Source organism: Octodon degus, unplaced genomic scaffold (genome assembly GCF_000260255.1).
Source record: "Octodon degus isolate 3935 unplaced genomic scaffold, OctDeg1.0 scaffold00320, whole genome shotgun sequence".
NCBI classification, from domain to species: Eukaryota; Metazoa; Chordata; class Mammalia; order Rodentia; family Octodontidae; genus Octodon; species Octodon degus.
Window position 1 is genome coordinate 628055 of NW_004524896.1, and position 16761 is coordinate 644815.

General features: G+C 46.9%; 1 protein-coding gene and 1 long non-coding RNA gene across 3 annotated transcripts in view; both read left to right on the forward strand.

The window, feature by feature from the left end:
* Positions 1-16761, forward strand: part of LOC111814451 (leukocyte immunoglobulin-like receptor subfamily B member 4) — a 96912-nt gene that overhangs the window by 6496 nt on the left and 73655 nt on the right. Inside the window, exons 1-2 of one of the 2 annotated variants that reach the window (XM_023707954.1) lie at positions 9281-9501; positions 9693-9728. In XM_023707954.1, coding sequence (XP_023563722.1) covers positions 9468-9501; positions 9693-9728 — 70 coding nt within the window. In that variant the 5' untranslated portion in view covers positions 9281-9467. Of the gene's footprint in view, positions 1-9280; positions 9502-9692; positions 9729-16761 lie in introns of those variants that run through there. The other variant, XM_023707955.1, reaches the window with a different exon arrangement.
* LOC111814454 overlaps positions 9804-16761 on the forward strand; it is a 25207-nt gene continuing 18249 nt past the window's right edge. The window contains exons 1-3 of the long non-coding RNA XR_002819440.1: positions 9804-10066; positions 13679-13963; positions 14335-14668. This is a non-coding gene — a long non-coding RNA (uncharacterized LOC111814454). The remainder of the gene's footprint in view (positions 10067-13678; positions 13964-14334; positions 14669-16761) is intronic.

Here is a 16761-nt window from a genome sequence, read left to right on the forward strand (position 1 = left end):
TTTTTTGGCAGAACCGGGGATTGAACTCAGACCCTTGCACTTGCCAGGGAAGCACTTATTCCACTGAGCCATCTCCCCGGCCCTGTAAGTTTTTTTTTGCTATTGATTTCCAGCTTCATTCTGTTGTGATATGATGAAATACAAGTAATCACTTCATTTTTTTCTATATTATTTATACTGGCTTTATGGCCTACTGTGGTCTATTTTTTTTTTTTTTTGTTGAAAATTCTATGTGCTTCTGACAAGAATGTTTGTTCCTCTGTTGTTGGGTGGAATATTTTATCTGTCTGTTAAGCATATGGATTTAGGATGTAGTTTAATTGTGATGTCTCTGTATTAAATTTTTTGGGATGATGTATCTTTTTGTGAAGTTGAGTTAAATGTAGCCATTATTACTGTATTGGTGAGTATGTTTCTTTTTCTTTTATTTTTTTTTTATTTTGTGTGTGTGTGTGTGGCCAGCTCAGCCCACCAGGGGGCGGGCTGGCTGGCATGTGGTGCTGGGGGATTTTCTAAGTAGGTGCTTTAGACCACTGCGCCATCTCACCAGCCCACTTTTGGTTTTCTGACGCTTGGTTCATCCCTAATTCTCACTTGCTAATGTAGTCTTCCAGCATTGTCTTTTTTGAGACAGGATCTTGCCGTGCAGTTCAAGCTGTCCTTGAACTCACTGTGCATCCCAGGCTTCCCTTGAACACATGGTGTCCCTCCTGCTTCAGCCTCCAACTGCTGAGATTACAGGCCTATGCCGCTGTGCCTGCCACTCATGTACTCTTCCAGTGAGATATATCTTCCCCTCTGCTCTCTTTCTCTTCTATTTCGGTTAGAATTTCTGTCTCTTCTATGATGCTGGTTTACTCAGAAGGAATTTCCTTTGTTTAGGTTTATTTTTGGAAAATTCTTATTTCTCTCATTCTGAAAAAAATTGCTTTGCAGGATATAGTAATTTACTATGGCAGATACCTTCTGTCAGGCTTTGAAATACTTCCTACTTTCTTCTCCTGGCCCTTTGTGTTTCTGCTGAGAAATCTGTTGTTTCTCTGACGGAATTGCTGTGACAAGCAATTTGATATTTTTTTCTGGAGCCTTGGAGATTCTTACGTTGATCCGTGATCTGGATATTTTGACTTCAGGATGCGATGGAGGAATTTTTTTTCCTGATCATGTCCTTTGGCTGTTCAAAACTGTCCCTTGTACCTCTACATTCACATCTTTCTGAATTTTGAAATTTTCTGTTATTATTTCAATAAATAAGTTTTTAATGCATGTAGCCTGTACCTTGGCTCTTTCTTTTCCAAACATAGTAAGCTTCATCTATTATAAATATTCCTTGTGTCACAGCTGAGTTATGGTCCTGCAACCAGGTTGTGCAATGAATTGGTCACTGAACGAAGAGCTGTGTATAGTACGCACGTTACAATACTCAGAACAAAGAAACGGTCAAAGGAAACTCCAACTGGATGACTTAGCTTTTATTTGTACAGCTCTTATGTTCAGTACTGCAATGTATAGCAGAACATAAAGCTATAGTGCTGTACAGTACATCGGTAAAAATGATCTGCATCTTCTTTGAGCTTGGTGATCATTTTTACAATTATTCTTTTGAATCCCTTGTCTTCTATTTTGTCCATTTTGGTATCAGTTAGATTTAGCTCCTGTAGAAGTATGAAGGTTTTTTTTTTTTTGTAGTCATGATACCTTGTTTATGTATGTTTTTAATGTTTGTATGACTTCTGGAATGAAGATCTCCTTTTTTTTTTTTGAGAAATCTTTCTTAGGGAGCAGGCTTCTTTTGAAGATGTGTCCTGGGATATTGGCCTGTTGTGTAGTGTTCAATCTAGTTTGGTGAATTCAGTCCTGCAGTCTCTCCATCACTGATGAATGAGGTTGACACTTGCCCAAAGTGTTGGAGTCTAAATGACCTCCTCTTCCTGTGTGTCTCATGGAGTGTGGCTCTCCTGGTGGGCACAGCTTGTATCTTTTGATAGCGGAGTATGCGGGCCAGATGGCCCATGTGCACATTTCTCTAATTTTGCCAGGACACTGTGCTGCTAAAGGTTATGAGTCTAAACTTGCTAGGAGGATCTTTCATTATTATAGTGACTCCAAAAGTTGTGCCGTTTTTCTCTGGTCTTGGCTTGACATCTTGTGCCTGTTTTGGGGACAGCTAATTGATGGTGGTTTTTATTTCCTTGCTTTTTTTTTTTTTAGGTTGAATTATCTGCTAAGGCTAGGGTCCTGGGAAAATTTAACACCTTGCTTTACTTCCTTTGGGTTAAAAATATCATTTTAATGGTTTTGCATTAGAACCCAGTTGTGGTCTTTATCTTACTCTCTAGTTGTGCATGGCCCACACATTCTTTTTGTTTGAGACAGGGTCTTGCTATGTAGCCCAGGCTGGCTTCAAACCCACAGTGATCCTCCTGCCTCAGCCTCCTGAGTGCTGGCATGACAGGCATATGCCACCACACTTGGCTAGCCCCGGCACTCTTGGTATGTATTCCACTGTGTATCCATGATGCCTCACATGGAAAAAGCCACGTTCTTTTCATGGCGGCAGTGTGGGTGTGACAGCTGCCCAAATCAACATCCCGTTTGGATTCTGTGTGGTTTATATTTGACTTTATTCTTCAGACTACAGCATGGAGAATGTCATCCGGTTAAGCCTGGCTGCCCTTGTCCTGTTAGTCCTTGTGGCTTTCTTGAAGGATACCTGGAAGAGCAGAAGAGGCCTGGAAGACGCAGCCAGGACGCTCCAGGCTGGGAGAAGCACCATGCCTTCCTAGTTCTCATCAAAAGTGCTGAAATGCAGAATCTGGAAGGATGTGCAACCCATTGATTCGGTGTTCTGTGTTCAGGATGGCGCAGAGCCCCATAGTTCTTTCCAGATTTTAATATTTCTTGATTTTTATTTTTTATTAGCTCTTGTTTGCAGCACATAATGTTTACATTCCTTGTGACAAGTTGGTACATAAACAGAAGGCATCTTAATTCCTTTTACGTTCCACCGTTGCCCTCCCCCTTCCCACTGTCTGTTCCCTTCCCCTTGACAAAAGACCTGTCTCCTGTTTGTTTTCTTAAAGTTTATTTGTGTGTGTGTGTGTGTGTGTGTGTGTGTGGCCAGCTCAGCCCACCAGGGGGCGGGGCCGGCTGGCATGTGGTGCTGGGGGATTGAACCGCAGTCCCTGTGCTTTGCTAAGCTTGTTCTAAGTAGGTGCTTTAGACCACTGAGCCATCTCACCAGCCCCTGTCTCCTGTTTCTTAGGGCCTATCTTTCATTTTGCTGTTTACTTATCAGTGTGTTCCTTTGAGATTTTGTAGCTGCTTGGAGGCGTGGTTCTCCACACACCAGTGTTTTCTCCTGTTTGTCTCCTAGCTTGTACCTGATGATGCTCTCGGGTGCCCGTTTCTCCATCCTGCTTTAGTCTGTGCCACTCTTTCTCCAGAAAACGCCTTTCATATCCTCCCAATTTTCTGTGCTTCCCCCACTCCATTTTCTTCCTAGGTCTCCCTTATCACCCCCGAGGATGCTGAGACTCCTCCCCACCTTCAGCGTCAGGTTTGTCAGAATCCAGCTCCGGCACGAGGAGCAGAATCGATACTTAGAAAGCCTCCGTGTCCCTGCTGACTGAAGCATCTGCTCAGGCAGAGTGCAGCGGCTGGAGTTCCATCCCAGCTTGGCGTGCTGGCCCTGCCCAGGGGCGCGCTGAGACAGTGATTGAGACTGGGCATGGTGGCGTGTGCCTGTAATCCCAGCTCTTGGGAGGCTGAAAACAGGAGACTCACTAGGAGTCCGATCTGTGTAGTGAGACCCTGTAGACCCTGGACTAAATTAAAAAAAGAAAGAAAAGAGCTACACACATGCACACACACACGCACACACACAACCCTGTAGTCTTGGAGGGTGGATTCTCCAAGTGGCAGAGCTCCTTTCTGATCCTATGTCTGGGTACCTGTTTCTTTTTTCTTTTGGCAGAACCGGGGGTTGAACTCAGGCCCTTGCGCTTGCCAGGGAAGCGCTTATTCCACTGAGCCATCTCCCCGGCCCTGGGTACCTGTCTCTTGTATCTGCATTTGTCTGAGTGGTTTTCCTCCCCACCTATCCATTTTTCTCTTCCCGTTTCCCGGTTTTCTGCCCATTATGGACTCCAGTCCCTCTCCGCTGGGCTTTTCTCTGGTGGTGTAGCAGAGAAGCAGAAGGAAAAGAAGTGGGAGGCGGAGTCTCTGTTAGCTCCGAAGACAAGGAGAGGATTGACAGCAGGAATATGGGGCAATCCTCTGAGCTGAGGCAGTGGAAGGCTGAGACTTCATCGACTTTTGCTAGGGGCAGAGTTTGAGGGGCAGGTGCAGTGACACCTCAGGAGCTGACTGGGGGCTCCCTGTGGCACAGGAAAAGGTATCCAGGACTGGGGTGGAGAAGAAGGAGCAAGCGGTCATTGGGAAGATAAGCTCTGGCTCTTGGCCTCAGCCATGTATGATGACGACCATAATAATTCAGCGGTTTATACTCGGGCTGGAGCCTTTCACTCCCCGCCGCCTTTCCCTAGCCACACGCCTCCCCCGTGCCCCACCCTGTGTCGGGGCTGGAGCTGCCCCTTGTGTTTTCCACCTGCACCATCCCATACTCACCCCCATCTCAGATGGCCAGAGCGCCCCTCCTGAGTGCAAACTCAGTGGACAAGCAGACCTTGCTGCGCTTTGCTGGGACAGGAGCGTCTCAGAGATGCTTTGCGGGGCTGGCGTGGGAAGCATCTCAGCACCGCCAGCTGAGACCTGCCCGACTCCCTCATGCTGCTGAGAGTAGGGCGCTGTGGGCACCGGCACAGTGACCAGCAGGGTGGTCTCACAGGTTCAGGGTGCCATGGGAAGGCATCAGACGTGGGGATGTGCAAGGAAGTAGCTAGGCGTGCCCTCGTGGATTCTGCTTGAATAAATAATTTAGTGTTGAATTCTGCACTCAGTTGTTCTGTTTTTGCAGTTCTGGGTCAAATTTGGAAGATTTTTCAGGACTTAAGAAAGAAATCAGAGAACAAAGCAAAGTTTGTTGACTTTACCTTGAAGTCACTTTCTTGTCACGAAAGGGAGAAAGGTGTGAAAATGTTAATCAGATCATACCACGCCACGTACTAACTACTTGTTCCAAGAATGAGGAGACAGCTGGTGGTGGTCGCTGAGGTCCTGGTGGAGGTGGTGGTCGCTGAGGTCCTGCTGCAGGGTGACTGTAATGTGATCCCCCTGTTTGCTTTGTGGGTGCATGATCCCAGAACACCTCCAGCTGGATGAGGCATTGCCCAGGGATTAGGCCAGTGTTGTACCCTGTCAAAACTGACTCCATTTTGTTGCCCTTCTAACCTCACCAAGTTCCTGTTCTGTATGTGCCAACCCCTCCCAACTCCTCACCCCTTGATTGCCAACTCAGATTCCTCCCAACGCCTCACCCCTTGACTGCCAACTCAAATTCCTCCCAACTCCTCACCCCTTGATTGCCAACTCAAATTCCTCCCAGTGCCTCGCCTCTTGATTGCCAACTCAAATTCCTCCCAATGCCTCACCCCTTGATTGCCAGGTCAAATTCCTCCCAATTCCTCACCCCTATGACTCAAGTCTTATGATATCTGCTCCCTAAACCTTATCTCAATGAACTCTGTATGACTGCCAGCTCAGCACCTTCACCCCACAGGACCACCCCATGAACTAATGACCCTGCCACTTGTTCCTCTCCACCCCTCCCCTATTTCTGCAGTTTTCAAGCTGAAATACCGATTCTTGTTAATGCTCGGCGCGCCTCTTTGCACCTTGCATTGAGACCACCGCTGGGTACCAGCTAAAATAAAGTGCTTCTTTTAACTTTTGGACTTGCCTCGTTGTCATCTGATTTTTGAGTTACAACAGCCAGCACGCACAGAAGTGTGGCTACGGGTGGCTGTTCCTTCCCATCAGAGCCGAGGGGTGAACACTCCCGTGGGCTCCATTGCTGAGGCGGAGTGGGCAGCGGGCGCTCAGCCCTGCACGGGATTCACACTGATCTCCACCTGGAGGCCTGGGGTGTCTGTGGGTGCGTGCTCAGGCGCAGGTTGGGCCCAGGGACATTCCTGAACCTCGTCTGTCAGCACCAGCCAGCCCTGCATTTCTGGGGATTCGAGGGCAACTGCCTGTTGGCTCCCTGCATAGAGCTGTGTGAGGTCAGCCCCCACGTGACGTCCAGATTACAGCCACGGGGTCGGCTTGCTCTCCCCAAAAGGCTTTAAAAGTGCCTGCGAACTCAGACTCCGAGCAATGTCCGGTCTTGCTTATTGCCCTCCTTCCTGGGGTGCTGTTGTCCTGCACTCCTCTTACCCTCTCCGGTGAAGGTTTCGCTTTGGATGTTTTGTCCTTTATCCCCACAGCTGGTTGGACAGCCTAGGCCAGGCGTGACCTCTCTGCAGACACAAGCGCGGGTCCTACATCTAGAGCCACAGTCCTCCTCTGGATGCGGTTGCCGCTCTGGGGCTGGGGCTCTTCCTTCCTGTTGGTTTTTGTGCAACTTGACTGCGAGGTTGCATCCTAGAGCTTTCCTGGGGAGTGGGAAGTGAGGGTGTTGAGCCTTTCTTGGAACTGAATCCGTTTTGTAGAAATGAAGACTTCCCTGAGTGAAGAATGGCAGCAAGTCAAATGAATTACCACGATAGGAATAAGCGTCTTCACCACATGGAGAGACGTGTTGCTGGATCACACTTTTAACAGAAAAAAACCTTGCAAAATGAATCATGTGTATTTTTACAACACAAAATATTCTATTGAATTCTTTTCATAAAAATGTATGTTATGTGTCACAAATATTTATTTATTTTTTAAAATTTTTATTCATTTTAATGAGAAAAAGGTAAACTAGCAAAGAAACAGTTTCAAAACAGGTTAGTAGTCTGTTTAGAATAATTAATACACTGCATGTTGTTGATTTTGCAGTCCTTATTCAGAGGACCAGATGCAGATATGATTTTTTTATATTAATTTTATTGAGAAAGAACTCACAATGAAACAGTTTCAAAACAGGTTACTAGCACAGTTATAATAATACATTGCATATTGTTGTCTTCGTAGTAGTTATTCAGAGTACAGGATGCAGACATGATATCTTGTCTAAACACTATTGGTTCAGAACTTTCTTCTCATTGAACTAAGAGAAAGTAGCTGTATATCTATGTTATTTTGAATATAGTTATATGTATATTTCACTACAAAATGAACGTTCATTTATATCCCCCTTTTTTGTTTTTGTTTTTGTCAGAGATGGGTATTCCATTGCCATTCATAAACTGTAGGTGCATGAATTCAGCAGAGTACTCCAACATGTTCCAGTAGTCTGTAACAGTAGTGGGTTATCCTCATGACTGGCCATGTCAGAAGTTGTTGGCTTGAGCCGTTTACAGCTCAGCATATTAATAGGGCTTTTCTTTTTATACCTAATTTTTATACTTTTCTGTTGGATGGTAAAGACCAAGATCAAGCAAGACCTATTTAACAAAAAATTTAACTTTTGTATCTGACAAGGTCAGTCAAATCCCCTCAGGATTTACCCTGAAACTCTGTACAGCAGTTTGTATATCTTTTGTCAGTGTCAGCCATGTGGATGAGTCATGGCCATTGCTTGACCAGTTCGCTCTCTGTGAAAGCCTGAGAGAAAGTTTTCTCTCTATGTGACTTTCCTTAAGCACTCTATGTCGTCAATCACTTTCCTCTGTGGCCTCATAATCTCCTTGATCAGAAAATTTGGGTCACCACGGAACTACAGGATGTTAGAGTACAGGTTGTCTTATGTCTTGAGTCCTAATTGACCTTGAAAGGCTAGGGCCAAAATGTTGCCTATCCTTGTAGCCTTTCTTTTTCCCTGATTTTTTTTGTCTGCAAGCTTAAGTTGTTAACCCACCAGAAGAGAAGCTTAATGATATTATTACCCTAAAATATAAGCTATTGAGCTTAACATCAGTGTCTGTCTGAATATCAAATGCCTTAGACACAATATGGAACAGGTATTTTCTGTCAGACATGATATCTTGTCTAAACAATATTAGTACTAACTTTCATTTCATTGAACAAAGAGAAAGTAGCTGTATATCTATCTTTTTTTTTTTTTGTGGTGGAACTGGGGATTGAACTAAGGCCCTTGCGCTTGCCAAGGAAGCACTTATTCTACTGAGCTATCTCACCGGCCCCTAGAACCACATATAGCAGCATGTAGATCTTCTGTCAGTGTCAGCCATCTGGATCAGCCATGGCCATTGCTTGATCAATTTGCTCTCTGTGAAAGCTTGGAGAAATTTTTCTCTCTAGTATCACAAATATTTAGTGAGAAGTAAGATAAATTTTTAAAATGCTAAAGGAAGAACAGATAGTCAAGAGTTTACTTATTCCCCAAGTTCAATGAAGACACCTGACACTCGAGTGAATTAAAATTTCTATTCCAAAGTCTCTAGACGTGGCCCCATGCAGAAAATTTGTTTGGACAGCATCCTTGGTCTGCAATCATGCCAGAGAAACTTCCTTTATAAAACACATTGTTGAGGGACGATTGACATAAAAGGAGTGGCGCATGGCTAACGATGGCTTCTTACTCTTTTATTTATTTATTTGGTACAGGGTCTTGCTATGCAGTTCAAACTTGTAGTGATCCTCCTGTCTCAGCCTCCCCAGCCCTGCAATTACAAGTGTGCACCACCATGTCTGGTTTGGTGCCACACGAGGTGCCCGGGTCTTGGCACGTGCCAGGCAGACACCTGGACCACTGAGTTATCTTCCCAGCCCCAGTATTCACATCTTGATGAGATCTCAGAGAAGCATATTCTGTGCCACCTGCACCTGCAGGGACACCCATGACCTGTTAATATCTAACCCAACTTTTCATTTTCTTAGGCTTTCACTTCATTTATTTATAAAAAACCAGAAGAGCTATTTTCTTAGCAAATTTCAAGCATGAGAAAAGGGCACTGTCAGCATTAGGCAAAAGGTTTTCAAACGTGCCAGAGAAGTTTCCCTGACAGAATCCATCTGCTACAAAAGTGTGAGGCCCCAGACACCTCCACTGGCCATACATCCCCTCCTTGATAGTCTCAGATTCAGTTTCTTCCTGTAGCAAACCCTGAATCCTCTCACGCTGTAGTGAATCCCACATGTGTGAGGTTCATTTTCCTGGCTGCACGGCTCATCCTTGTCTCTAGTGACGTCATCTTCCTACAGATGTGCACAGCCCATGGGCAGAGTCACTGTGGCTGGAAGCTCAGGCCCGAAACCCAGAGAGGAACTCGGAGATGCCGACTAGGCTGACAGTCAGGGCCTGGCCTTGTGCAAGAGCTGCTGCCTTCCTGTTTAATAGCTGATCTCATCACGCTGTGGCAAGGACCGACCCCCAGGCTGTGTTTCCCTGTTGTCCCCAGTGCCAGTGGGCGAACCACACACTGAACAGTTGTGTAGACCTAAGCTGGGGCAGCACCATGGCCGCTGGCCTCGCTCTGCTGCTGGGACTTGGTGAGCCCTCCAGGGAAGTGAGGTGGGCAGTGGGAGGGGAAGGGCTCCTCTCCTCATGAGGCTCTCCCTCTGTGAGCTCCATCAGGGGTTAGAGGAGCCCCTGGGCTCCCTGACCCCACTCTGTGTCCTGAGCCCAAGGCTGGGGGTCAACATGTCCCAGGTGGACGCCTCTCATGGGTTTCTTGTTCCAGTGGCTGCCCTGGAGGAGGTGACCTGGGCCCACAGAGGTGAGTTTCTCTCTGTTCAGTCCTGGCAGCTGTGAGTGAGGCAGGGCTGAGGGGCTGAGGGCGCTGGGCTGAGGTGGGAGGAGCCTGCTCTGTACTGCCATCCACACCCTTCCTCTGTGGGTCACCAACAGTGCCCGTGGCACACGCAGGCGTGATGCACTGGGAATGCGGCTCAGGCCAGCAGACTGGGCACAGGACCTGGGTCCTGAGGAGAGGATGGCCATGGTTCCCGTGAGACTGTGAGCCCCGCATTTGCTGTCTGGAGGGAGTCTCCTGAGTGCCTTGTGCTCAAGAGCTCTTCCTGGCCAGGGCTCCCTCAATCAGGACATGGAGTTAAGGTAAAATGCCCAGTCCTATGTGCTTCTGCTCTGTGACCTTCTCCGCAGGAAAATTTTGCCTTTGTCACCCAGTTTCTGCTCTCAGTAGCAGAACAACATGGTGCTTATCAGTGGACACAGAAAACAGATGGTGAAATCCTCTGGGCCTTGCTGCTCTAAGTGGTCACACGGCGGCTGCAGCTGCTGGCTCAGGTCATGAGCTTCTGTTTTCTCAGGGCCAGTATTGTCAGCTGTGTCTGTGAGATACTCACTTTCCCTAACGCATGTCCAGTGCAAAGTCCATTCCCACTTAGTGCAGATGATGGGACCTACCTGTGACCCCAACATCGCTATGTGTGTTTGACAAATCTGACAACTCGCCCTGTGAAAGAAATGAGAAGAAGCCATTGGTCATGTTAAAGTGCTGCGTTAGTAGAAGTTGGACACTTGGGAGAAGTGTGAAGGCAGAAGGGCAGAGAGCGTACCAAGGAGACAGCTGCAGGGAGGTTGGGCGTAGGGTGTGGGAGGGGTGTTTCCTGTGCTGTGGTAGAACAATGGAAGGGGGCAGGCTGGAGCCACTGTGGGAACACAGGAGTTGGGGAGAAACTGGAGACAATGACGTGGACTTGCTCAAGGGTGAAGCATGTCTAGCAAGGGCCATGTGAGGAGGATGAGGTAGGAGTGCGGTTAGCACCCACTGGGATGTGTGGAGCAGGGTCAGCGCTCACGAGTCTCTGTCAGTGACAGCAGAGCCACTGCAGGCTGATGGCAGAAGGCAAAAGTGACATATGTATGTATTTATTTATTTTTTCCATAATTTTATTGAGAAACAAATAGCAATGAGACAGTTTCAAACCAAACTGGTAGGACACTTTTAATAATTAATGCATTGCATATATTCTTCCTACTGGTTAATTGCTGTACAAGATGTGGATATGGTATCCTATTTACAAACACTATTAGAACAAATCCCTCTATTCATTAAGAGAATGTAACTATATATCTATCCTAACCATTTTAAATGCACATACAAAATGGACATTCATGTGTATCCCCTTTTTTTGTTTAGTTCCTTTATTTGAATGTCATAGGTGTGTAAACTCAGCAAAATATTCTGAGTCCAGTAGTCCATAATAGTATTGGGTCTTCCACCTCTCTGTCTCTCAGGTGGATGCTTGTTCAAAAAGAAGGGGGTGGTGAATGAAGGCAGGAGAGAGGAAAAAGAATGTCGTGGGCCTGTCCTGCTTCAAGGTTGATTATGTTTAGATTTATGGACTTATGTGTAAACATAAGAATGACATAATTTTTATGCCTATTTTAAAAATATATTCTAATTTTTAAAAGTTTTTTCATCATATTTGGTAGGGACTTAAAGTTCAATATGTCAATATTTGATGAAAAATACCTGTTCCATGTTATGCCTAAGATGTTTGACATTCATACAGCAAGGTTAAACTTAACAGCCTAAGTTGTATGGTAATAGCAATAAGCTTCTCTTTTGTAGGGTTAACAACTTAAGTTTGCAGACCAAAATTAGAGAAAAAGGAGGGCCGCAAGGAAAGCCAACATTTTGGCCCTAGCCTTCCAAGGTCAATTAAGACTCAGGACATAGGAGAACTTGTACTGTTACATCATGTAACTCAGTAGTGTCCCAAATTTTCTGATCGAGGAGATTATGGGACCAAAGAGGAAAGTGATTGATGATGTAGAGTGTGCCTAAGGAGAGTCACATGGAGAGAAAACCTTCTCTCAGGCTTTCACAGAGAGCACATTGGCCAAGCAATGGCCATGACTCATCCACATGGCTGACACTGACAAGGTTCTACAATCTGAGGTACAGCATCTCAGGAGAAATTCTGAGGGGATTTCACTGACCTTATCAGACTGAACAACTGCAACTCTTGTTGAATAGGTCTTGCTTTATCTTTGTCTTAACCATCCAGCAGAAAAGTATAAAAACGAAGTATAAGAAGTAAAGCCATGCTGTTATGTTGAGCTGTAGGAGAATCAGGTCAACAATTTCTGACATATGTGTTTAAATGGGATCTGAGGCTCTTGGGTCAGGATGGGGCTGGGCAGGGATTGGATTGATGTGGAGGAAGATGAAGGGAGGCACCAGACGGTGGTTCAAGGAGACATAATTCCCACTGCGCCCAGGAACCTTGGAACAGCAGAGTGATGGGATAGTGGATCCCCGGGATTCCTTCCCAGGCCGGGAAGAGGAGGGAGAAGCCAGTACTGTGGTGCTCAGGAAAGACAAGGCCAGGCACACAGGCCAGGCTGATAACATGGCTGAGGGCTTTGAGAGTATTCAGCATCTGAAGTTTACACATAGTTACTCAGGTGTGGGTGGGAGGTGGCTGAACTGTTCTGGAGATCTGGCAATGGAGTTTATGTGTGTGTGTATTTGTGTGTGTGTATGTGTATGTGAGAGAGAGATACATGTGTGTGTATGTGTATGTCAGAGAGAGATACATACATGCATACATACATACATACATACATAGATGAATATACACTCACACAATGAGGGACACAAAGATGCTTCATGTCCGTGGTGAACTCTGAGGGGTGTCAGATAGGTATGTGGGTATCTAAGTGAATAGCTAAATGGGAGATGATAGCTGTGTGTGGAGATGAAAATATGCGCTCAGTCTGTCAAACATGTACAGATACTCGTGGAAAGAAAAACTCATATAACATAATTTAATGCCAAATTCGCTGAGCCCTCACAAGATTAATACAACTTACCTTTGGCCCCTCCAGTTGGCAGGAGTTCCCAGTGCTGGCCTTGTGCTTCCAGGCACTTGTTAGCACAGGGACCTGCTGACGTGTTCTGTGTACATGTGAGAAAATTGAAGAAGGAACCTGGTAGGTTTTAGTGGCAGCAGCAATGGCAGCGATGGTGGCGGTGTGGCAGAGAAGCAGAAATACTGGGCAGGGAAGCCTTGATTAACTCTGAAGACATGGAGAGGATCACGGACAGGGAGACGGGCAGATCCTCTGACCTGAGATGGGACCTTGAGACTTTATAAGGAGGGTGGAGTTTCAGGGGCAGGTTTAATGATAGACAAGGAGCTGATTGGAGCCCCACCTGCGTGTGTGTGTGTGTGTGTGTGTGTGTGTGTGTGTGTGTGAAGAAAAGGACATTGTACCCAGAACTGGAGTATGGTAGGAGGAAGTGTTCACTGGGAAGAGAAGCTGTTGTTTTGGGCGTCAGCCATGTTGGAGCAGGGCCACGATAACTTGGCAGTCTGTCCGTGGACCATAACCTACCAAAGCCTATTACTCTCCCCACACAAGGGTTTGGAGATGGCAGGAATCAGATGGGGAGCAGACTCTGCTGGTCCCAGCCCCTGAGTGGTGGCTTCTGGAAGCCACAGCAAGGGCTCCTGTCACAGGCTGGTGGTGTCACGGGCTGAAGATACATTCAGGCCTCATTTGGATGGGATAGAAACTCCTCCCCTGTCTGTTGTCACATGTCTGGGCAAGGATAGGCCCACAATCACACCCAAGGGGCCAGCTGAGATCCTGGGTGTGTCCCCAGCCTCAGCCTGAGTGGCCTGGGAGCCTTGGCGTCAGGCAGAGACCTCTCCTTCCCTCCCAGTGCTCGGGATCTGGTTCTGCTTCCAGGCTCATCCTCGCGTCCCTGCATCTGGGCGGTGCCAGGAGCCGTGCTTCCCCTGGATGCTTCTGGGAGCATCTTCTGCAGAGTCCCAGCAGGGGTGACTTCGTTGCGTCTATATCACGGAGTACTTCGAGAAATATGGTACGACAGAGACCTAGATGGAGCCCAAGATGCTCAGCAATTCTCCCTGCCGAAGGTGACAGACAATGATGCAGGGATTTATTCCTGTGGATACTGGAAGCAAGGGACCTGGTCCATATGCAGTGAGTCACTGGAGCTGGTGGTGACAGGTGAGGGCAACAGGGACACTGTGCTCCATGTAGCTCTCTGTGACCACCTCATTGGTCCAGTTGGGCCTAACCACAAGCCCTGCCTCTCTGCCCAGCTCTCGGGTTCTCCATCCTTCTCTGCTGCCTGTCACCACTGCTGCCTCTGACAGGTGGCTGGAGTCCCCAGGAGGCGCTTCACAGGCATTGACACCTCCTTATCTCAGGTCCTGGTTCCTGGGACATTATAAAGGAGGGATTTTGGGTTTAATCATCCTGATCCTTACTCTTTTGGAAGATGTGAGCTTCTTCTCAGATTCTTTGTTCTCTATCTGGCCACGAGAAATGCAGGGCTATTTTCATGATTTTCAACATCAGGCTCTATTCCCTTCCAGGTGTCTACAGGGACCAGCCTTCCTTGACTGCCCACCCAGCTGCCCAGGTGGCCTCAGGAGGAAACGTGACTCTCTGGTGCCAGCCAGTCCAGCGCTATGACACCTACATCCTGTGCAGGGGAGGAGGTTCCTTCCCCCAGGACTGTTCTCGTCAGAACCACAGCTCCTTCCTCATCTCTGCTGGGAGCCTGGACCAGAATGAGACTTACACGTGCTACGGCTCTCACGACAACCCCCAGTTATGGTCCCTGCCAAGCCACCCCTTTGTGTTTTCTGTCATTCGTGAGTGACTTTACTTTGTTTCAGGAGAAGTCTTCCTGGTGGGGCATCTCATGTGTGATCTGTGTTGTTACTGCGACTGGCCGTTGGTGGTGTTGTGTGCTGTGTCCCTCTCCCATCTAAACCACTCCTGTTCATTAACCCTGAACTTCAGTCCTCCTTACTACCACTGTGGCAGGTGGAAGGAAGTTGCTTTGACAAACAAATGTCTTTACTGTGTCACCGAGTCGATGCGTGTTCTGGTGACAATGCTGGGATGCAGTGTGAAAGGTGATGCAACACTCAGCTCCTTCCTGTGTCACCACAGTGGTCCCTCCCCCAGCTGTCCCTGCTTCTCTGTGTGTATGTGTGAGACAGTAAGAGCACCAACAGCACTGGTGACGGGAAGGTCAAAGGAATCTCCCCTGATTTCTTCATTCCAATTGATTTCCTGGGTAATTGTGTCACCTGCAGTGTTTTGAGATGATGCTGTGACCATGGTGGTGTCCTTGTGGGTATCAGGACAGTGGAGAGTGCAGGAGACTTTTATTGTGGATTTCCAAGAGGGACCTATGGTCCTGATGCTATGGGTCATGCTGGAAGGGACAGCTCCCATCTCATTGGTGAATAGGGCTGTGCTCTGGGGGTCTTAGCTTTTTCAGGAAACTGGGTCTTCTCAGGATCAAGGGCGTGCACATAGCCCAGGACTGGGAAGCAGAGGGACAGAGCACAGAGGCATGAGCTGGCTTTCCAGGTGCATTCTGGAAGCTTCTCAGGCACCTGAGAAGTAGAGAGCATGGATGGAGGAGGCTGGAACACAAGGTAGTAGAGGCAGGGAGGAATGGTAGGGAGTGAGTCGAGTGGATTTCTGTGGAGTAGGGCTGGGAGGTCCAAACATTTTCAGATGTTTGACAATGGGTGTTAGTCTTTTCACCCAGTCAAAAATGATCACATGAACCTCCTCTTCCTCCTCCTTCTCCTCTTCCTCCTCTTACCTTTTTGACACAGGTTCTCACTATGCAGTTTATGCTAGGTTTGAACTCACTATGTCCTTCAGGCTGGTCTCAAAATCGCAAGTATCCATGTGACTCAGCCTCCATTGTGCTAGGATTATAGGCGTGCCCCACCATGACCCCACTATTTTTTTCTTTGTGATTTTTACCCTGTGGAGCATTTGCCATCCACTCAGCATCTGCACAGCATCCTTGATGGACAGATCCCAGTGTCCATGTCCCTCTCGTGTGTCCATCCAGCCATCACCACGTGTCCTCTACACAGTGTCCATCACTAGTCCTTTCATTCAGTACCCAGCCCTCACGTGTCCTGCCTTCTGTCCTTCAAAGTTTCTCAATCCCAGACCCTCTTCACACTTCTCCTGCCAGCATCACCTGTCACCAGCTACAGGTACCTTCTCCCTAATGGCCTCCTCTTTCCATGTGGGCTCTTAAATATACTTATCAGTCACAAAAATCAGACTTTTACTGTTATTATTTTAAAATTACCTTTATGTCACTTTTTTATTGTCAACGTAATTTACTACAGGTCTCTCAAGTGTATATAAAACGTTTTAGTGCAGCATCTTACAAATAGTTTTTCCTTTAATATGTCACATTTTTGATAAACATAATGATCACACTCATGAGGGAATTTTTACCTGTACACGATATATCACAATTCAATATCTATCCTCCTCCCTTCTTTAAAACACTCTTCCTCTTCTTATTTGCAAAAGCTTTGCTTCAATTCTTCCTCTTATTGTTTTTCCCCATCCTTCTATTATCCCTCTCCTCCCCCTAGTTCCCATTTTGTTGGAAGTGTTCTTCCTAATTCCCAAGGTAGAGTGTACAGTTTGGTCCTTATTTATACTTTTTGCTTCTTACCTTAGAGAAACCATGGGAAATTTACTCAACTGTATCAGAATGATTGCACGTAAGTGTCTAAGCCCAGTCTCCAGAAGCAGCAGGACACGACTGGCTTGCCTGTCCCCCTGTAGGACTGTGTTGTGCTTAGACTGCCCCTGCTCAAGTTCTGGGCCAGGTTGGCCCTCCGCAGGGTTTACATTTCTTTTGAGAGGCACCACCCTTCCTGTGCCCTGTTCGCTCTTTGCCTTGACTTCTGAGGTCTCTGTGTTTCTTTTTTTTTTTTAATATTTATTTATTTTTATTTATT